Consider the following 23,055-nt stretch of genomic DNA (forward strand, 5'->3'; position numbering starts at 1 on the left):
CTGAGTATCACTGAACTGGAACACGTAAGGTTTATCCAAAGACAATGCATTTTTGTAATACTTTCTTATTGCCTTGGCCTCTGGCTTAATGCAACACTCCACATACTGACTAACCCTATCAAGGTTACGCTTGCATATCAGAGAATATAATCCACAATTGTTCAGAATCACATGCAATTCAGTGTTGTATCACCCCGTGATGAACTATATTCTCATTGAGCACTGTAGTTTAGTTTCATATTTTTGAAGTCTGCCAATGGGCCAAAATAAACAAACATGTTTTGATATCACAGAAATGTAGGCCTGGAAGGGACGTCAAGATGTTATTTTAGTCCATATCCCATTCTGAAGTATTTCCCCCAAAGGCGGACAATTTAGCCAAATTTGGGCATTTTATCACAGGAACACAAAAGGCTCATTCCTGAACACAAAGGCATCCCTTCAGCCAAATTTGAAGCCCCTGCTCCAAAGTAAGGAGGCACTAGAGTGTCTCAAAGAAATGTTTGGAAGATTTTTTTTTTCTCAACATGGGCTAAAGAATGTATTTTCTCCCTAGGGAGGAATTTGAAACAAGCAGGAAGTTACTGAATACCCTGCGCTCAACCAGCCCACACAACCTCCGTGTTTGTTTTTAATTCCACGAGAGCTGTGGTATCCCCACCTCCTACTACATTCTGGCTTCAGGTGCATCCTTCCTTGGCCTTTGGAGCTCATCAGCTGGTTGCTCTCTGTCTTCAAGGAGGGCTACTGGGCAGGACTTATATGCTCCATCCCATCTCTTCAGAGAACGGGGAGCAGGGAAACAGGCCAGTGGCCCTACCTCTTTTCCTTTAAATGGCTCTTGCTACACTTTTGGATCAGTAAGTATAAAAAGGAGTCTTGATTGATTTAATCCTGTTCAGTCATTTAAGCACAGGTGACCAAACGCTAAAGCATGCCCATGAAGAGTGACATTTATCTCTGCAAGTTACACATCCTTCAACCATCTATGCCAGAGATATTTGTTCAATATGCGGCACAATATGCTGCCATTGTCTTATATGTATGTAGTCCTCACTGATGTCATCTCAGAATGATTTATAAATGATACACAAGGATCGTTTCAAGTCACTGAAGTGCAGCCACTGCTGGGGTAGGACATGGCAGAGGTTCAACAGTGCAGGGCAACACTAACACAACAGCTTAGGGCAGAAAGTGAAAAATACCACACGACACTGAAACAGTAAGAATAGTTTTTGGAGTGAGGAGAATTACTTGAGTTTGGGCAGAACTCGGGGAGATTTATGGATACAGCTGGTCAAAGCTGCCCATATTTTGATGGGGAGAAATGGACATTTTTTAAGAATTCTGTTTTTCATGGAGCCATGCTTACAAAGAACACTGTGACTCATTAATAACCACAAGTCTTTCACTCCCCTTGACAGCTGATGGGAGCAACAGAATTGTCTCTCGCTCCTTTTCCTAGGGTGACAAGGATCCAGAGGACTGAACCCAGGGTTAGGAATCTGCTGATTCTGAATCCTAATCCTCTATTTCTGGGTGATTGCTTCTGTATCCTTGGGAAAGCAAACCATATCTCAAGCACTTCAATACTAGAGTGCTGATTAGGGTATAAGAATCTGTATAGAATGAAGGTGGTATAAGAACCTGCACAAATAGAATTCTTGGTGACTGACCCAGGACTTTAAAACTGCCCTCTGAAAAGGTGCAGGGATCTCACCAACATTAGCACATATTGCAAGACTCACCTTTTTGACATAGCTTTCCTCCTAGGAAATTTTTGGACATCCCTCAGAGGCACCCAGGAAGAGAAGATCACCAGCGGTAAGTCCTTTTGTCTGCTGTGTACCTTGGTCAGACCATGAAATGAGCACAGTACAGCACCCTATACAATTACATGCAGACGGACAAGCAGTCAGAACATCTGTTACTTCACCCCAAAAGTGAGACTTTGGGCACGCTCTGCAATGCTTCGACTATCCGCTAGGACAGCTTAATGTGATCCTGCCATATATAAGATAAAACACCACAGAACAAATTGTAAATGGATACGAGTGAATTTTCCTCACCTCTGGAGGTGGCTATGTGAATGCTCAGATTCGATATAACATTAATTTCCAAAGGCAGGTGCCCAAGCAGTTTGCTCTGTAAGTATGTGACAAAAAAGCACATAGAAAGTGGCATTTAAGTGGCAAACAGGTAGCCTTAAAATAATGGAAAATGCAGTAGTTTTATTAGTAGGGCCCTACCAAATTCATGGTCGATTTTGGTCAATTTCATGGTCACAAGATTTTAAAATTCATAAATTTCACGGTTTCAGATACTTAAATCTGAGATTTCCGGGTGGTGTAGCCATGTGGGGTCTCGACTCAAACGGGTTGGGGGGGGAGGTCACAAGGCTATCGTAGGGGCCTTGCACTATTGCCACCCTCACTTCTGCACTGCTGCTGCCAACAGTGCTGCCCTCAGAGCTGGGCGGCTGCTGCTGACCAGGCACCCAGCTCTGAAGGTAGCAACGCCACCAGCAACAACACAGGAGTGAGGGTAGCATAGTATGGAGGGTGGGTGGGGGCTGGGTTATCCTTGGGGGTGGGCGACGTGGATGACTGTCCAGGGTGCCGTGGTTGCGGGGGGAGATTTCTGTGGTCATTCCCCCCCCCACAGCCAGCCCAAGGCCCCTTTAGCGCTGGGCCTGGAGTTGGGGAGGGGCAGGGCCGGGGTCACCCTGGCTGAAGGCTCCTACGGTATGTTGGGCTCCTGGCCAGGCTGGTGTGAGATGGGACTTGCTCTTCCCCTGCAGGGGCCGCTCCCAGCGCTGGGTCAGACCCACCTCCAGAAACCTCCCCCAGCTGCAGGAAGCTGTGGGGCTGCTGGCTGGGAGCCATTTCCAGCAGTAGTGCCAAAATAAGGGTGTCATGGTATGGTATTGCCACCTTTACTTCCGTGCTGCTGCTGGCTGCAGTGCTGCCTTCAGAGCTGGGCGCCCAACCAGCAGCTGCTGGTCTCCAGCCAGGTAAAAGTACACAAAAGACCAGACTTCATGGGGAAACCAAATTTCATGGCCCACAATGTGCTTTTCATGGCCACGGATTTGGTAGGGCTCTATTTATTAGGCCTCAGGGCTGCAACTACCAACCTCAGGGTATGCCACTGCAGTCAACTTTAACTCATGACCTCTTTACCTCCCATACAGACTGCACCTCACTCCAGGAGGACAGCATAAGGCTTTGTCTACACTGGCAACTGAATGACAAAATTGTTGTCTTTCAGGGGTGTTAAAAAAACACCGCACCCCCCAAAAGTTTTGCCAACGATGAGCGCTGGTGTGAACCTGCCGACAAAGCACTGTCCTGCCAATAACGCAAACACCACTCATGGGGGGTGGAAGTTTTTGTCGGCAGGAGAGCTCTCTCCTGACGACATACAGCTCCCTTTAGTGGCACAGCCGTGTCGCTAAAAGCCACATAGTGTAGACAGCCTAATAAAAGCTAAAGATGACAAATTCACATTGGTAATGAAACAGCCTGCTTTTCACATTCCCTTACAGGGCAGTGCTCTCTGCGGCACCTGGACACAAATTACAGCTGCTAGATCTTTCGATAACAGCAATGTGCCACTGACGCAGAGCAGAACTCCATGACTATTTCCTTTAGATTTAAAAATTCAGGATTTTCCTGAACTCTGAATATGAATAATACAACCAGGACAATAGTCCGTGTTGTTCATTTGGACAACATTTCGTTTATTTACATTGCCAGCACACTGAATTTTCCATCCGCCAGAGATATTTATTTATTTAATAGACAGCACATGACCGTAGAAGTGGTCAAGCAGAAAGCAGACAGCTTTGGTAGCTGGGTAGTGGAGACGTGAGGCAGCTTGGGACATGTTATAAATATCCAACTGATTGCAAGGGTATTTTTGCACCTTGTTCTGAAAACATCTGGTAGTGGTCACTGTCAGGGTCTCTCAGTCAATTAATCACTGGTCTTATCCGGTATGGCAATTCCCATGTTCCTGCTAAAACAATCATTTCAGAAAATGCTGACATTAAATATGGCATCTTCAGGTTTCAGAGTTAACAACCTATCAAGACAACTAGGGGCAGTTCACACCTCTCAGAGGTATTGTTCCAGATCATCTGCAAACTCGGAAGGGCACACGCTGTACTAGTTTGCACTCATGTTTACAATTTTCAGGCTCTCTTTGCAACCACGAAAGCTAGAATTTTCAGTTTTTAAAAGAGAGCTTTGATTCTGGAGCACCAGAAGAGGTGTAAATTGCAACAAACCTTGCGGTCACTTTATCAAAGAATAGAGAGGACTCTATTAGCAGCTTTTGCTGTTTGTCACTAAATGACAGACTGGTCATCACAATACAAAATGACAAACTGATTGTTCTCAAATTAGCCAGTGATTTTGTCTTTTTCCATATTACTTTAATAAATGTAAAGATGGGAGCTGCCTTAAAAAGCCGAGAGAAACAAAGAGGATTCCGAATGCATGTTTCATTCAAAAGGATGCCATCTCACAGTATCACTTTTCCATTTCTCAAACATCTTAAGGCCAGAAGGGACTATTACGATCATCGAGTCTAACCTCCCACATAACACGTCATAGAACCTCACCCGCCAATTTTGGCATCAAGCCCATAATTTCTGTTTGAGCTAAAGCAGACCTTTTAGAAAACTATAGAATCTTGAGCCAAACACTTCGAGTGATTGAGACTCTACCATAGATCTAGATAAGTTGTTCCAATGGTTAAAATTTGAAGTTGATTATTGTGGAGGTGAGAATTTATTCTCAAAAACTCAAGTTATGTTTTAAAGGCCCTAATGTTTACATAAAAATAATTGGGACAAATGGAAAACAAGTGTCTTCGGTTGCTAGCGGTCTCTCAATTTGTATATCTACACATTAAGAGGCCTTCCGAATTTGTACCTAGGGCTGTAAACCGATTCCACACGCAACACAAAATCAAAGCAGAAACACAACTTTCTATCATTCTACAGTTACGTTTACTCTGGTTTCTGTGGCTCCAGATGACAATTTGTCATTTTATATAGTGGAGGTTTGTTAACAAAATCAGTCACTAGACAAGTTTAAAACTCATGTCAGTTCTTTGCATTGTTCGTTTTTACAAAACTAATGAATAATAATTAGTAAGCAATTAGTTGTAAAATGATAAATATCAATTCAGAAACATTTTTTCTTTGTTAGGTACATAGTGGGCAAACTGTTCAAAAGCAGGAGAATTTACAAGTAACTTTCTTACATATGAACACTTGTATGCCAAAAACTGAGATCTTGGAAAAGTCAGCTGTTCTGAATACAAAGGCTTTTGTTCCATCTCATTCTCTGAAAGAATTTAATTTTTTTCTTAGTTTAATTTTCTGATCTGCCAGCTGGGTATAAGCCAGAAGGGTTATCCAGTCAGACCTTACTGTGATAGATTTACAATGGTAGTGTATCTCAGGTTTGTTTATTTCATAATTAAAATTCAAATGGATACGACCATTTAAATAATTAAAGGGCAACAGAAAATATGCCATGAAACCAAACAAATCAGTAGAAGTCATGGAAACCATCAGCAATATTTAATTCAGAAATTCTCTTTGTTCGGGAACTTAGCTGAAAGAAAACAGCTGGCCTTCGTTCAGTGCTCTAAATTAAAAACAATGTAACAAGGTCTACAGGGATAACTCTTTTAGCTACATATTGGAGACCAGATTCATTTCTACCAAGTACATGTAATAGCACTCAAAGTTAGAAAGGAAATTCCTCAGAACTGAGGTAGTTTCTAAGTATCAGCACATTTTCCAATTCCTCACAAGGCAACTTAGCTATTTACAATCCATTTTTTCCCACACATAAATTTATAACCTTTTCAATTTTATGCTTCCGTGATTTGTTTTCTAAAGAAAAAATATAGCCAGAATGTGCATATTCTACTAACATCATGTTTTAATAAATAACTGGCTACTTCTAGTAAAATTAAGCCTCCAGGATTGTTCATATCAGCTAAGAATATTCGATCTTTATAGTATTGCAGAAATTTTGGTGTGAAAATAAAGTTGAATAAAATGCTGACCCTGAGCTAACAAGTAGTTAATGTTTCAATATAAAAATAGAAAATTATCCTTGCAACACAAGGCTGGAATATAACAAAACCCCCTCTCTGTAGATTATTCTCATGGCTAGAAGCATCCAGCCAGATTCTAATGGCTGTCCAAAAGCAGGAAGAGATTTGCAGAATAATTTTTAGTCTTTCTGCAGACTTTTAGTAACTTTTAAAGTGATATCATTCCTTTTAAAAATATATATTTCTTTTATTTATGAGTTGTCACTTACCACAAAACCGTTCCAGCTGGGAACGTGGAAAGGCGGGACTTCCTGCACAGCCAACACTATGGTCACTTGGTGCCTTGGCCAGCAGAATTGTGTGATCTCTGCCAATCCTCTGAAGTGACTGTATGGGACTCTCAGGTGGAATCTGTCAGGCCCACCCATCCAATTCCATTCCTAAACTCAGGCCTGTCAGATGCAATGTGCTACTGCCACGCTACTTTGCCAGTCTTAACCCTTGACCTTCTGATCAGAGGGAAACTAACTCTCACACAAACGCACCTTATATAAAAAAAGATTCCTAAACACTCTCAACGTCCAACTAAACACATTTGCAGACAGAACACATGTTGGCATTGGCATCAGCAACAACATGAGTTGCATCCAACTGAACACTACCTACTGAAGACTGTGTGCACGTGGTTTACAGCTAATCGCCAGGGCCGTGGGGAACAACTGACAGCTCTTCTTAGCTTATATGAAACTGGAACTCCCTGTAGTCCCTTCCAATTTAACCAAACACCCTGTAAAGGAAGTATAACCTGCTCCTGGTATTAATGCTTTATGCAAATAGGGCATATGGTTTATAGACCAATTATGCCTTCACATTCTGTTCTATTGAATAAAGACAAATTACCTCCACTTCTCTCCAGATAAGGCAACTAACATAACATGAATAAATGGGAAGTTAATTACATGAAACGTATCTTTTGCTTGATGGGTTATTAATTTTCCCCCGTAACATAACATGATAAATAAAACTTGCTTTTGTACAGATATTTCATATTTCAGAAACACATACTTGTTACATGCCGAGATAGGACCCTGTTTTTCTTGTAAGAAATGTGGTAAAATAAAAATTTTTTAAAAGGCAAGTGATAACACAAATGCATAGCTAACTACAGGTCTGTATATACACTTTGTTAGCCACCGTTAACATGGATTCTCGTGAACAGGACAAACTAACAGTCCACGTCAGCGTTATTTCCAGAACAGCAAGTGGAAAAAAAAAATCAATACTTTAAACCCAGTGGCCACATAGTAAAAACTGTACACTGTTGTCCATTAACTTAAAAAGCAAAGTCACTAGATGGTATAAAAGTGAAAACAGGTGCCTTTTAATTCTGATGATAAAGTCTTTTCCCCCCTAAGTTGCACAGTTATCTCCATTGTCTTTGCATGGCCAAGAATAAGATGCTGAAGAACAAGGCTGCTTGTGACAGACCAATACTGGCAGCAGCAGAAGTGTTTGTGTTTTTATCAATCTTGTTAGTTTTCCCAGTAACTTCGGTTACATTGAACTCAAACTCGGGAGAACATTGCTGAAATTCACAGCCACTTCCACTTCCTTCCCCGCTGCTTTCATCACCTACAAGAAACAAACAGATTTTGCTTGTATTCCTCTCCAAGGCCCTGAACCAGAACTCCAGCCCCAAAGAGCAGAAAAACCAAGTCCAGTGACTCCTTCCCCCATGTGTTTAATTTTAGGCACTTGCTTCAACTCTGAAATGCTCTAGTGCCTACAGAATATAAGCATGGGACTCCAGCCACTGAAACAAACACTCCAAAAGTTAAGCCTGTGCTTAAGTGCTGTCCCGGAGAGGGATGGATTCTAAGTATTAGGGAAGTTCAGATTGAAATAGTATTACACGGGCTTCATTCCCCGTCCCCATACACTTATATTCTCAGTAGCGCATCTGAAATGTAATTCGCTCCCTCTGCGGAAACAACTCGGTTAAAACCCACACGTACTTATATCAAGGAAGTCAACATCATTTCCATTGTAAGCATTCTTCATTTTATTGGTCATCACCCGAAGGGCCATGATTTGCTGACGAATCACCATATCCGGTTTTGTAATGTCAACTTCTACCTCAGGATTATTCACCTGATTGGCTAACCCATTTCCGGTCACTGCAAAGACATACCTAAAAAGGAAAACTTTCCATTATAAAGATGCACATTGTGTTATAAAGTGTTTTAAGATGTTCAGAGCGTTCTCTTCTTACACCCTTTGAATATAGGCCTGCGTTCACTCAGGATTTTGGAGAAACAGGATTTTCCTTCCTGTATAAAAAGAGAAAAAGACCAGGCCCCCCTGCAGTAAAATGGCTTGTGAGGACAGAAAAGGATTTTCCATCATTTTGGGCAATGAAGAGTCTCTCCATTATCATCTTCATGGCTATATGACACATCAGCTAAGTGTAGTTTGAGCTCAGTGTCAGTCTGGATCAAAGGCAAACTGTTACTCTGCATTTGCACCAGCATAACTGAGATCAGAATTTGCCTGCATGAGTGTTATTTCTCAGGATATGAAAGCAAAGACTTCAGTTTCCTCAATAAACAAAGTATTAGTGATTTATAGGGGAGATCGACAGAGATGTAGTGACTGAAGGACCGAACATCCAACTTACTCAACTCTAGCAGAAAGATGACGCATGTAATCAGATTTATAAGATCAGATGTCGTGAAACAATATTACTTATTCATTTTAAAGGGCGAGATTGGAGAAGAATTTATATTGGTCTTTCCCAAGCACTGGGGTGGCCAGAATCAGTCTAACAAGTGGCTAGAGGGAACATGCTGGTTGGGAGCATGACGATGTACAGCGGAGATGCACTCTAGATCTTTTGTTTTTAAAAGTGCAGAATTAGCATCAATAAAATTAGAATTTATCATTTGCATGAGAATCCTCATCTGAAGAGAAGGACGACTGTATAGCTTATTTAGGAGTCTAGAGCCAATGCTAAGAGAGACTCGTTACTTTAAATCAAAACAAAAGTGAAGAATTTGAGAAAAGTAACTTTTTAAACCTAATTTGGTTGATGATTGTTCATTCATGTCTGTAAGTATCACAAGTTAGATCCTGATTCAGGAAAGCATCTTTATTTAGGCACTTGCTTGACTGCCACTGAAGTAAATGTTCCATTGCCTATAGACTGTGAACATGGGAGGCCAGTCAATTCGACTTAACCACATGCCTAAAATTAAGAGCTGTACTTAAGTGCTGTTCTAAATCGGAATGGATTTTAAGTGTATGCTTAAGCACTGTCCTGAATTTGGGCCTTGATGTTCAGTGTTTACTATCATTGTTGTGGTTAGATGTTCTGAAAAAATTTGGAGGGAGATTTAAGTGAGAGAGTTTATGGATCGTTCCATCCTTTCAGAGCAGTGTCGTATAGGAGGGTAGTGACACAGGATTTGAAACATCCACACACTAAGGTTACAGAATACAGGGGGTGCAAACGGGGGCGGGGGGGATCCTCTACTCTCCCTAGCTGGGGCGAGCAGTGCTCCCCCAACATGCCCCCTCCTCCTCAGCTGATGCAGCAAAAACGCCATCTCTTTCAGATGCTATACTGGCCTACTCACCAGTGACAAGTCAGAACAGGGGTGGGCAAACTTTTTGGCCCTAGGGCCACATCTGGGTATGGAAATTGTAAGGTGGGCCTCTGCTCACGAAATTGAGGATTGGAGTGTGGGAGGGGGTGCGGGCTCTGGAGTGGGGCTAGAAATGAGGAGTTCAGGGTGCAGGAGGTGGCTCTGGGCTGGGGCAGGGGCATAGTGGGGGGGAGGAAGGGGAGAACTCTGGCTCAGGTTCGAACTCTAGGGTGGGGCTGGGGATGAGGGGTTGAGGGTGCAGAAGGATGCTCCAGGCTGGGACCAAGGGTTTTGGAGGGGGATGAGGGCTGGGGTGCAGGAAGGGAAGGGGTCATGGATGCAGGCCCTGAGTGGCGCTTACCTCAAGCAGCTCCCAGAAGCAGCAGCATGTCCTTCCTCCGGCTCTTATGCAGAGGTGTGGCCAGGTGGCTCTACGCGTTGCCCTGTCCACAGGCACCACCCCTTCAGCTCCCATTGGCCGTGGTTCCCAGCCAATGGGAGCTGCGGGGGCACTGAGCAGAGCCCCTTGGCTGCCCCTATACATAGGAGCCAGAGGAGGGAACATGCCACTGTTTCTGGGAGCCACGCAGAGCGAGGCAAACCCTGGACCCCACTCCCCATCTGGAGCATGACAAGCCCCGGACTCCACTTCCCATCAGGAGCTCAAGGGCCGAATTAAAATGTCTGGAGGGCCAGATGCAGCCCCTGGGCTGTAGTTTGCCTACCCCTGAGTTAGAAGGTTTCCCTGGTGAGTAGAGGATCGATAGCATCAAATGCCTGGGATAAGCTACCAGCAGAGGCAGATACTGACACTGTTTATTGAGAAGACAACCCAAAACGCAGAGAAGCAGAGTTTTAGAGGTCCACGAAATTTAAATTATGCATAAAGGGCCTGTTCCTGCTTTCATAGAAGTAAATCGCAAAACTCCCATTGGTTGAGGAAAAGCCAAAACAAACCCCGATAACCATTCCAGAAACATTTCCAAGCTGTTTTCATTTCACAGGGTTCAAAATTGGTCCTTTTTCCACAAAACTTTCAGCAACTTTTTCCTCTGTTTTTAAAAAAAGTTCTTCTTTTGCTTGGGGTTTCATAAACAAAATGCTTTGATACAGGATTTCAAAAAAGTCAATTACAAAATTGGGGAAAGTTCTGAGGGAAAAGAGAAAACATTTCTACCACACTGATAATTTCCCAAAAATTTCTCTTTTCAAAAAGAGAGGTCATTTTAAAAAAAAAAAGTGTGTGAAAAATTTCAGCTGGTTCTTCTGCTAACCTCAGGAGTGTAAGGTCAGACCTAAAACACTGCTAGCGCCATCCAGATTCACTTGTCTCTCTTTCCTGCTCTCTGATTTCTGTTCCTACAATAACCCTCATGAAGGTTCCCAACCCTAGAGGAGACATGTCACTTAAGAAAAACAGGCGGGCATCATCGCGGCTTTCTGGCAGGTTTGATTCTCAGCAGCAATCCCACCTTGGCCTACCTGCTAGAAGTGTTCCATGATCCCTGGAACAGACCCAACACCCCCGAACCTGGATGACCAGCAGGAATCTAGAGGTCAGCCAGATGCGAATCAGGGCGGTCCTGTGAGTAGGGCATCACCCCAAGACTTGAGACACCTGGGTTCAATTGCCATCTCTGCCACAGACTTTGCATGACCCTGGTCAAGTCATTTAGGTACAAAAAAGTTTTTTAAAGCAACTAGGGTGCTTAAATCTTATTGACTTTCAGTGAAACTAAGTTACTAAGGAAATTTTGAAAACATTTCCCTCAGAGAGACTTTGCCTCAGTTGCCAGCTATAAAATGGCACCGTCGTACCTCAAAGGAGGTTGTGAAGATAAATACATTCAAGAGCGAGAGGCGCTCCAATATTCTGGCAACACGCACCACATAAGACCCTGAGCTAGATAAATAGCCAACCCACAAACAGACAGGCTCTGAAGGTCTGAATTACAATGTCAGACACAAAGGAAGTTAGCTCAGTTAAGCTTATCCAGACCTGCTCTTGCCACTTCCGTTCCAACACTCATCCTCAATGACACGCCCGGCAGCCATCTTCTCATCATTACAGATGTTGCCAGGGAGAGATGACCAAAACTTTTTGGCTTGCTTCAGTTTTTCCTTCACATCAGTAACCTATATTAAAAAGGGAACACAGTATAGAATATCAACATGAACCAAATTTATTTCTCAAAAGTAAAGCTGAAAATGGATTTGTATCACAAGAGACAGGTTTAGGCCAGATCCCGAGTTGGTGCAAATCAATGGTGTTTCATCAGAATCAATGACCTCTGGGGAGTTGTTAAATGCAAAATTAAAAACAGATTTTCAAACACTGCATTATTCATATGTGAAACCACTAAGAGAGGCACGTACCTGAAATACAAGTGCTGAGCTAGCTCATGTCTAGCGTGGTAAGTAGATTACACCCTTTAAAGAAAGTTGCAAGTTGCCTCAACTACTTTTAAAAAGACTATCAGGTTATGGACTGGCAAAGATTCAGACTGGGGTATATGCACGCACGCCCCTACCCTCAATTTACTTGCGCCGCTCACCTACACAATCTGCCTTTTAAGCTTGCCAAATCTAGCTGCGAGGGTGACAAAGCACAATATGTTTATTATGAACAGCCTTGTTCTGTATCAGTGAGACAGGTCAATAGGCACTCACCAGTCTATCCAAACTCGTGCCAGCAGCTGTAGTTGGCCGCTCCTCTGGGTTGTAGGGTCTAAAGCGAGCACTGAAGCCACTTTCAGAGACTGAGCGAGAGGCCCGGCCCTGCGTCAGCGTTTTAGGCTGTCCGCATCCTTGGAAAACCTAGGTGATTTGATTAAGTCGCTTTAGAGGACGGATTTCACACCAGACATTTAACACCCCTCAGTGTTCCTATCCAAATAGTCCTTACCCAGACAGAGATGATAAAACAGCACTAAAATACACATGAATTGCAGCTAAGGCCTGGTCTACACTACAGTTAGGTTGATGTAAGGCAGCTTACATTGACCTAACTCTGTAAACATCTACACCAAAATGTAGCTCCCCCGATGTAACTCAGCCACTACCCTGACGTAATAACTCCACCTCCAGGAGAGGCGTGGATCTTAGGTCGACGTAGTTAGGTTGAGGCAGTGCCAGTGTAGACACTGTGTTGCTTACATCGACTGTTGCTGCCTTTCAGAAGCTGTCCCACAATGCCCCATGCTGACAGTTAATTCGGTACTAGCGCTCCTGGGGAGGCCACGCACCCGCCAACACATGGAGCATAGCGTGGAGATGCAAAAGCGATTTAATGACTGCAGTAGCTGTGCGCCGACGTAACTCAGGTCAACTTAATTCTGCAGTGTAGACTTGCCTGAGACAGTTATTTTAATAGGAGTAGATAAATATAAATAGTGGAAGAATTAAAAAGAAAAAAGCTAAAAAGAAAGTTTTGTTTTTTAGTGCTGATGATATACCTTTTGAGACACTTGCACGCTGTTCTCCTGCATGTTCATGATTGCATCCGAAATTTTCACATCGATTGGGTCCATGACTGACTCAATGTTAAAAGGACCCTCTAGCCTCTCAGCCACCATCAACATAGAATCTAATACAGAAAAAGAGATGTTAAGTGCCTTAACATCTTGGAGGGACTTCAAATATGGCACAACTGCACAGAGCAGACTAGGTTTACTCTGCTTTAAGCAGCCCACTTAAATCCTACTCCAAAGTGAAGGAAAATCTCATACACCTTTCTCAGGTATCTTTAGTTTAACACTCTTAATAAACCAACTGCTAGTTGCATTTTGAAACTTCAAATGAATGTTTTGCTCTGTCACAAGATCTTTTATAACAGGTATCACTTGATTCAGTTTGTCAATTGCTGTCAAGGATTAGAGACCCACCTTGTCTGACAAAGCGGAAGGCCTAGGCAAGGACAACAGACCACGCCACATAAGTGCAAAATTTAGCCATTGAAATTCTACCGCTGCATGGTAGGCATCTTTTTTTTAAAGATGTTCTACTTCTGGGTTTTAGTTATTCCAGCTAGAAAAGGGACTGAGATAGAAGCTTGTTGGACCAGTTACAATAAACCTGTATACGGCAAAAACTATGTTTAATGAGGGAGAATAAACATCACAATTTCCTTGAATTCAATCTGCAAATAGCCATTAGCACTAATCTCCACTTATAGAGAGGATATTACAAGTACTTCTATTTTAAACAGGCCTCCATTGTATCTTTTTAAAATATCTCCACAGTTAAGACAAAGAAAAATATCAGCTTCGTTATATTTACTATGAATGAAGAAAGCAAAGGAGATGGTGATTAAAATCTACAGCACTAAAGTTTGTATTTTTTTTATATTAAAGAGAACTTTTCATATCTGAAAAAAAATCAAAAGGTTACACTCAATAGCATTATGCAGTCAGCACAAGGTGAACAGTAAAACTCCATGAGACCATCACTAAAGGCTCTAGACTAAAAATTAACTTTGACATTTCACTTACGAGTGAGGAGATGGAAGAGATCTGTGGCAACCATCAACCCAGTTTTCCTCCCACTCTAGTAAATGTACAGCAGGGAATGATTCTAGTCAAATGTAGCACTAACTGCGCCAAGCTATGGGGCTTCCACCACTTCCTTTGGGAATATTATTAGCAAGAAACTTTTGTAATGTTAAGTTTGAATGTTCTCTTTACTTCCCCCTGTAACGGGTATGCCCTATTATACTATTCTTAATTACTAATCTCCCTTCTTAGTGTTTACTCCATTCAAATATTTGAAGATGTTACCAAACAGTTATATCCTAGCCAAATTATAGTTAACTCTCTCCTCATTTTGTCAGGATACAGCAACAAACTTGTAATTTTTCATTTGTTTTTGGTTTTTAATTCTCATAATCCTAAGGCCTGGGTCATGCAGGAGGTCAGACTACATGATAATCATAATGGTCCCTTCGGACCGTAAAAATCTGTGAATGGGTTCCCTCTTAATTCTGATGATGTGCCTGCTCAGCTTCAGGAAGAGGAAATGGGCGTTTCTCATTCAAAGACCTCAAATCTGCTGAATTCAAGTATTTTGCGTGATACTCAGTCCCCCGTCAGAAGTGGAATATTCCTGTGGATTTATACATGTTTATAAAAAGACTCCATTTAACAGATTTATTTTTGGCTTTGCCCTGACGCTCAATTAATTTTCAACTAAATTAAAATATACCAATAAAAATGCAAACTACAATTAAGCTACCTGTACATTTAAAAACACCAGTGTACTGTATGCAGCAGCAGCATACTGATCAGATAAACCCACTTATTAAAAATGCAAATCAGTATTTAAAAGTATTTTCTGTGGGCTGGCTGATCAGACATTAGCAATCACATATCAAAAATTATCGAAAAAAGACTATAATACTTGAGCGCATAATTAATTTAGACCACAATTAACACCAACCTTGAGAATCACGGCATCATTGAGTATATGCTTTCTCTCAATTAAGCCAAGATGCCAACATTTAAGAACCAAAATCTGATGAAAGCTACAATCCATAGGAACCACACTAGCACAAACAGCAGCAGCATTAATGACAGAACTGCTGCAACGGTGTGGCTGGAATTTAACCGTCAGGGACTACAAACAGGTCTCCACTAAACGCATATATATAGTAGTAACAAATGAAATAAAGAGTCTTAGACTGTATTGTGGTGGCCTCCAATAAGTGATGCTTCAAATCTCTGAGTAATGACTGCTAGCATGAATATACCATTGTGCCAGAGGAGAGAAAAATGCTTTTGATGTGCTAGCAAATAGAGACTTTTGTAAACAAGTGGAGCACAACTTAAATATGTTCATCATTGTCAAAGCTTTTGGGGGTTTTCACGCACATAAAGAACATCCCATCATAGTTTGGAGGAAGCCGCTCATTTCAAATAAAAATATTATGAATAGACAGATAAAAAACACACAAAATGTATAGTTTTTAACAAGAAAAATCTTCCATTTTGTAACTACTTAATACGCCAAATGGCCAGGAAAGGCCCCAGATCAATAAGGTGTTTGTGAAAGACTGAATGGAAACATAAACCCTAATTCTTCTGGCTGTTTGGCGTCTTTGTAAACTTTGAGCTGGGCTGGCCATACACAAGAGCATGGGAATGTAGAGCGAATTGGGGTCTTTGTTACTCATGGTGCCATGGCGTTACATGTATCACAGCTAAGGAATGCAGTCTCTGCTTTGACTGCTGATATAGAAAATGCATTTGGTCTCCAGCAGAGCTGCCAAAGCTGGCTATAAAAGATAAGGAAAGTAATAATTGGCCTTGGAGAATATATTCAACTGTAGCTCTTCAGCAGCAGTGATGGCTGCTGACAAGAAGCACTAAATGAAAATAAACTTTCATTAAAAAAAAAAAGAAAAAAGTGCATCTAGGCCACAGTTTTTATTTGGGGGATATCCGACTGGCTCCAACCTCCTGCCAGGAACTGGCTGGTGTACCCACCAGCAATCATAACTTAACAGTAAAGTCCCTCTGGCAGCAACGGTTGACATTAATAAGGTTGGCTATGATTCAAGCTAATGTTAGCACTGCTACACGATGTGATGGGGAGCAAGCTGCACCTAAGCATAATTTATGGTCTTATTGCAACATGCCTCCTGAAAAAGTTTTCCCCCGAAGTTTCAGGTTCAAAATAATTGATATTTGTACAAATGACTGCAAGGTGGTTCAGAGCGCCTGATCTGTCTCACAAAAAGTTTGGCATAATGCAAAATTTACTCCAGCTCTATTCATTTGTTACAAACGCACTGAGGACAACAAAGAACTTTGGGAAGACAGAAGTGGGTTTGAAAAATATATAGTTCCGTCCCTTGAAGAGCATTTTCCTCCTGCATACATTTGTCCTCGCGTCTGGCATTGAGACGATCCTCAGCAACAAAGCAACTCGATCTCACTAAGGAAAGCAATTCTTGTGCATTGTGCCACCAATAATCAGAAACTCACATCTTCAGCTTCAGGGTCTAACTCAGAGAACAAAAAGGCAGTTTTCAGACTTAACCCCAAGATTTGATTTAAGGGCAGGGAAACCTTGACCATTCATTAACAGCAATCATTTAAAAAAGGAACAAATTCCTTTCACACAAAATAAGAGAGAGATGTATATGGAGACTGAATTCTACAATCTTAGAGTAGATTAAACCCCTGTGAAAAAATCATGAAAAGGCGCTGGAGATTAACATTGTTCATTCATAGGGGGGTTTTCCAATAGCTCATTTGAAACAAAGCATACCCTGTATAACTGTGTCAAGAACACATTTCAAAACTGGCGACATGATTTATAGTTAATTAGCAGCGGAGATGACAATTAAAACATTATTGAACATGTTACAACTTTTGCATGGTGCTTTACAGTCATAAGAGAGAAAAATTCTCTGCCTTGAAGAGTTTACAAATCTCAGGCCCCATCCTGCACAGACTTACATAAATGCTAGACTTAAGTCACTTCATCTCCTCTTGCACTTGAAGGGAAGCATGTGGAGGTTGTTTTTTTTTTTAGAAACTTCGACAGAAAGCACATCTTAATGTTTTCAATTCCTATATTCCAGGCAAAAATAAGCAAACAACGTAAAAAAGTAACTAGCACCCAGTGTGGCCAGCAAATATATATTTCCAAGTGTAGCACTGAATACCTAAGTAACGAGTGGGCAGGTGACATTCTGGGGAGAAAACATTTAGAGAGTTATGTCACCTTTCCTCCTGGGAAATATTTACTTATTTTGTCTCGTTTAATAATCTTCATTATTGTATGCAATTACTGAACATCACTGTGTAGATGGCTTTCCCCAAGTTTCATTTTCACTTGCATATAACCCGCAGCAATTAGCTGCTTACTCTTTTGTCTGCTTTCTAGCATTATGCTTTCCCTTTCATGGGATTCCTCTTTCCTACTTGGACTAGACCTTTGCAAGTCTTCCACTCTTCAAGCCATTTCAGCTACTACTGGGGCTGAAATACTTAATATTCACATCTGTGTGAGCACATGCAAAAGTCAGTATTCTAGAGGATCTCTTGAAAGCCTAATTTAGTGCTGCACTTTCAAACAGTGTTAAAGTGGTAATTAGCTCCCTCCACGGAATGAGCAGGCAAAATTTTCATCTGAAAATATTATGCACACGCACTGTTAATGTAGACAAGTAACATGTGCGTGTGTGTATCAAACTCTAGCTTAAAATATGGTAATTATCAGCAATTCCTTTTTTTAAACATGTGAAATTTAAAGAGTGGAAAACCTTTACGAGCCAAATACTTTTTAAAAATGTGCTATTACTGCATGCAAATGCACCACTGTCTTGTCAATGGCACTCAAGCACCATTTGTGCGCATCAGCACACATTGAATGAAGAGAGAGGGCTGCACCTGAAGGATCCTTTTACAGACACAACAAGACTCCTTTAAAACATATTCTTCATCTTATTCTTAAGAATCATCACTTACTGAGCACCCCAAAATATGCCAGACACCTCACAAAGAGAGAATTTGGTCCCACTCCAGACTGAAAATTAAAATGTCAAACTCAAGTTTGGTATCACTACTAGCAAGGGTCGATAAACAAGAGGGAGAAGCAAGGAACAGGAGGGACTGTGTAACAGTAATAACTTTGCATAGTTACCAAGTAAGGCAACCTGAATGAAATGGAGAGGAAGCAGGTTTGAGTCAAACATATCAGAGATGGGGAGGTTGCACAAGCTGGCTTGAGTCAGTGTGCGGATCGCTGATTTAGCAACAAGGACAGATAGGAAGTGAGACGGGGCTTGGGCACACCATGTACACGGATTGTAGGACAAAAGGATGGCAGTGGCTCCTGGAGGAAGGCGTGATTGCCAGTATCCCAGACAGCAGAAGGTCAAGGGAGACGAGGATGGAACCAAGGGCTTGAGTCTGAGCCAGGAAAAGATCACTTGAGACTGGTAAAGAATGGTTTCCATGCAGCGGAGAGGGTGGAAGCCAGTCTAGTGTGGATCCAGCGGTGGGTATGAATCCTTATCTCCTCAAGGTTTCAATGGCACCCTCTGCTCTCAGGTTCTCATAGATTCATAGATTCTAAGACTGGAAGGAACCTCGAGAAGTCATCGAGTCCAGTCCCCTGACCTCATGGCAGGACCAAATACTGTCTAGACCATCCCACACAGACATTTATCTAACCTACTCTTAAATATCTCCAGAGATGGAGATTCCGCAACCTCCCTCAGCAATTTATTCCAGTATTTAACCATCCTGACAGTTAGGAACTTTTTCCTAATGTCCAATCTAAACCTCCCTTGTGGCAGTTTAAGCCCACTGCTTCTTGCTCTATCATTAGAGGCTAAGATGAACAAGTTTTCTCCCACCTCTTGATGACACCCTTTCAGATACCTGAAAACTGCTATCATGTCCCCTCTCAGTCTTCTTTTTTCCAAACTAAACAAATCAAATTCTTTCAGCCTTCCTTCATAGGACATGTTCTCTAGACCTTTAATCACTCTTGCTGCTCTTCTCTGGACCCTTTCCAATTTTCTCCACATCTTTCTTGAAATACGGTGCCCAGAACTGGACACAATACTCCAGTTGATGTTTTAAGCGCCCTGTATATGCCTGACTAACAAAATGTCGAAGGCCTGGTCTATACCTAAAACTAGCTATGTTGCTCAGTGGAATGAAAAAACAGCTGCTAGGCTGGCAGAAGATTTCTTCCATTGATCCAGCTACTAGTTCTTGAGGGGGCAGATTAACTACAGTGACTTCAGAAGCTGTGAGATATTGTAGGACTGGTACCTCCCTCCATTGATCTGAGAGCAAACTCAAAGCGATGATCACAGAGTTACATTCTGCACAGACCCTACAATTCCTAACCACTTCCAAAGTGAATCTAAGGTTCTGCACTTCAGACACATGAACGATTTCCATGCTCTCTATCACATCTGCATCTACTAGTGTGCATCTGTGACTTGCTGGCAATGCATTTGGCTGTAATGTGGGGATTCCCATGGTTAGATGCTAACTTTGGAACTTTGTCCTCTTGTTAGAGCTTTTCTTCCTAGTATTTAAAGAGCTTTGGTATATTCTTACTGACCTTATAGTATTTTTAAAAAAATCTGTTGCCTTTATTGTGTAGATTGAGAAAGGAAACGCAGGTACAAAACACGCTATTACAGAGGATGTTTAATGCCAGTTCTTGTCTAACCTGGTCATTCATTTATCCCAACCTCTACATATGTTATAAAAGCACAAGTATTATATCATTTTCTTGTGACAGAGATAATTTAGGAGACATTGGAAAGGAGAGGAATAAATGGTCAGTTTTCACAATGGAGAGATGTATACAGCAGGGTCCCCCAAGGATCTGTGTTGGGAGCAGTGCTGTTCTACATATTCATAAATAATCTGAAAAAGGGGTTAAGCAGCAAAGTGGCAAAATTTGCAGATGACACAATTACCCAAGATAGTTAAATCCAAAGCTGGCTGACAAGAGTCACAAAGGGATCTCACCAAACTGGATGACTGACCAACAAAATGGCAGATTAAATTTTAAGGTTGATATGTGCAAAGTAATGCACGTTGGGAAAAAAATCCCAACTATATAACCAATATGATGGGGTCTAAATTAGCTGTTACCACTCAAGAAAGAGAACTTGAAGAATTTACTATGGGTGGTTCTCTGAAAACATCCACTCAATGTGCAGCAGCAGTCAAAAAAGCAAACAGAATGTTAGGAACCATTAGGAAAGGGACAGAAAATATCCTAATGCCACTACATGAATCTATGGGACGCTCACACCTTGAACACTGCATGTGGTTCTGATGACCCCATCCCAAAAAAAGATACATTAGAACTGGGAAATGTACAGAGAAGGGCAATAAAAATTATTAGGGGTGTGGAACAGCTTCCATATGAGAAAGAAGTAAAAAGACTGAGAGATGACTAAGGGGGAATATGATACAGGTCTATAAAATCACGACTAGTGTGGAGAAAGTCAAGAAGGAAGTATTACTCACTCCTCCACATAATACGAGAACCAAGGGTCACCCAATCAAATTAATAGGCAGCAGGTTTAAAAAAAACAAAAGGAAGTATTTCTTCACACACACACAGAGCAAATCTGTGGAACTCATTGCCAGGGGACGTTGTGAAGAACAAAAGTATAACTGGGATACAACCCTATGCTCCAGGTGTCCTAAGCCTCCAACTGTCAGAAGCTGGGACTGGACAACAGTGGATGGATCACTCAAAGTGCCCTGTTTTGTTCATTCTCTCTGAAGGATAGTGGGCTAGATGGACCACTGTGGCTGTTCTTTTGTTAAATAGATGAAAGAGCTGCAAGGTTGTAATAGCAGAGCAATGTGTGATACCAGTGAATGGTCAGCAGCATAAGATGTATGTGTTTTGGGGCACAGAGTCTTAAGAGGTATCAGACCTCTATCACAGACAATCCCCATTACTGCAGTGGAGAATTCCCTGAGGCCGACACCACTTTCACTTTCTTGGATACTGTGTTGGGTTCAGGCTACCCACCTACAAAGCAAATAGAAGAAAGGGTAGAATTGTGATGGCCCAGAGATGAAGTGCTAGCCAGATGAAACGTGTGTGCCATATGTGCACCCTTTTTTTTACCTTCCATTATGAAAAAGATTGGCCTATTGCAGTAACCTTCAAGAGACATAAAAGACACAACACACACCGTTTTGCTCTAAGGAGGTTACTTGTATGCTGTAGGTCAAATTTATTCTGAAAATTGTAGGAACTGGAGAATGGTTTTGATAGAGACACATGGAAGGTCATGAGGTAAAAGTTCCATGTTGGCACCTAGCAGACCCACAGAGAGGAATATAAAGATGTCTGCACTTAGATGAGAAGCAAGAAGCATCTTCAGTACCACACAAATGCAGTGCAAATGGAAACACGCCATGCCAGACACATACTTACACGCACAGTTATAATCCACATTGTCTCACCTATAAAGTTATTCCACTCTGTGTCCAGATCCCCTTGATTGGCTAAACAGCCTCTCATGACATTAAAGCAGTAGTTGTAACACGGCCTCACAGTAACCAGGCCTCGACAATATGGACAATACATCATCTTCAGCAGTGCTCGCTCACCCTGAGGTGTTGGGTTTACCTTTAAAAAGAAGAAGGGGGAAGGAGAAGAAAATTACATGTCAGTCACAAAAGAAAACACACACCCCCTCACCCACCCCCACACACCTACAACAGCATGGGAAAGAACAGTGATGAACAGGAGTAGAAATACCAGTCGGCTGTGGCTCGGAGCTGTAGTTCTACCTGGAACACAGCATAATGGCAGACAGACAATCGATTTATTCTCTGTCTCACACACAAGCACACGCACCCTTACCCACCATATTGGGTGTGCATGGCTCTTTGCAGGACAAGACAGAGTGATGCGTTGCTTCCCTGCATACCTTAATCTAAACTGGATATCACATCTAAATATGTTATTTAGGTTGCAAAGACAAACACTCTGAAGTGAGGAAATGCCAGATTTATAGTTGCTCAGGCAATCTTAATTCCGTCCCCTTGTGCCTCTCTCCTGTGCACTGAAGGAGGCAGGAGTTCTGTGGGAAAGATAGCATGTGACCATGTAAGTAAGGACTATCATAATGAATATGCATATACCTAACTTCAGCTACAAACTGTAAACAATGCAACCTCTGCTGAAAATTATGTCAGAGCTTCTTGGCTGCAGGAGTCTTTCAAAAAAATGGAAAGTACTAGGCAACCTAAGTAGAGCTCCGTGTTTTTCACAGAGGTCACAGATTCCGTGATATTCTGTGACTTGTATGGCTGGCCCAAGAGCCGCCTTAGCAGCTCGGGCAGCTCCTGGGTCAGTCGCACTGGCTGCTGCTGGGGCAGTCTCGGGGCCCCTCACCTCCCAGCAGCAGGAGTTTGGGTGTGGTGGGGGATCACGGCTTGGGGCCGCTGTTTACCAGGAGGAGGGACTCCTCTCCCTCAGCTCCACATGCTGTCCCTGCAGCTCCCATTGGCTTGGGACGGAGCGGAGGCAGCACATGGAGCTAGGGCCGCTGCTTCGCAGGAGCTGGGTAAGGAGCCTGCACCAGCCCCACCACCCGTGCCCCCATCCCCAGCACCTGCGGTGCCCCCAAATCCCCCCTACATCCCCCCTCCCCCAGTTTTAGTCAGGGAGGGGCATTTTTAGTAAAAGTCATGGACAGGTCGCGGGCCTGTGAATTTTTGTTTATTGTCCACAACTTGTACTACAAATACCCGTGACTAAAACGTAGCCTTACCTAGGATTAACCAGCAAGAAACACCACTAACACTGGCAGAAGGTTAAA

The 23,055-nt window shown here is 42.3% G+C and overlaps 1 protein-coding gene across 2 annotated transcripts in view; it reads right to left on the reverse strand.

Annotated features, from left to right (window-relative positions):
- Positions 1 to 4,994: 4,994 nt before the first annotated feature.
- GPC4 (glypican 4) overlaps positions 4,995 to 23,055 on the reverse strand; it is a 110,724-nt gene continuing 92,663 nt past the window's right edge. For both annotated transcript variants that reach the window (XM_050964412.1, XM_050964413.1), the window contains exons 4-9: positions 21,692 to 21,857; positions 13,181 to 13,311; positions 12,396 to 12,542; positions 11,725 to 11,861; positions 8,097 to 8,272; positions 4,995 to 7,713 (exon numbers count right to left, since the gene is read on the reverse strand). In XM_050964412.1, the coding sequence (XP_050820369.1) occupies positions 7,505 to 7,713; positions 8,097 to 8,272; positions 11,725 to 11,861; positions 12,396 to 12,542; positions 13,181 to 13,311; positions 21,692 to 21,857 (966 nt within the window). In that variant the 3' untranslated portion in view covers positions 4,995 to 7,504. The remainder of the gene's footprint in view (positions 7,714 to 8,096; positions 8,273 to 11,724; positions 11,862 to 12,395; positions 12,543 to 13,180; positions 13,312 to 21,691; positions 21,858 to 23,055) is intronic.

The sequence above is a fragment of the Gopherus flavomarginatus genome, chromosome 8 (assembly GCF_025201925.1).
Source record: "Gopherus flavomarginatus isolate rGopFla2 chromosome 8, rGopFla2.mat.asm, whole genome shotgun sequence".
Classification (NCBI taxonomy): domain Eukaryota; kingdom Metazoa; phylum Chordata; order Testudines; family Testudinidae; genus Gopherus; species Gopherus flavomarginatus.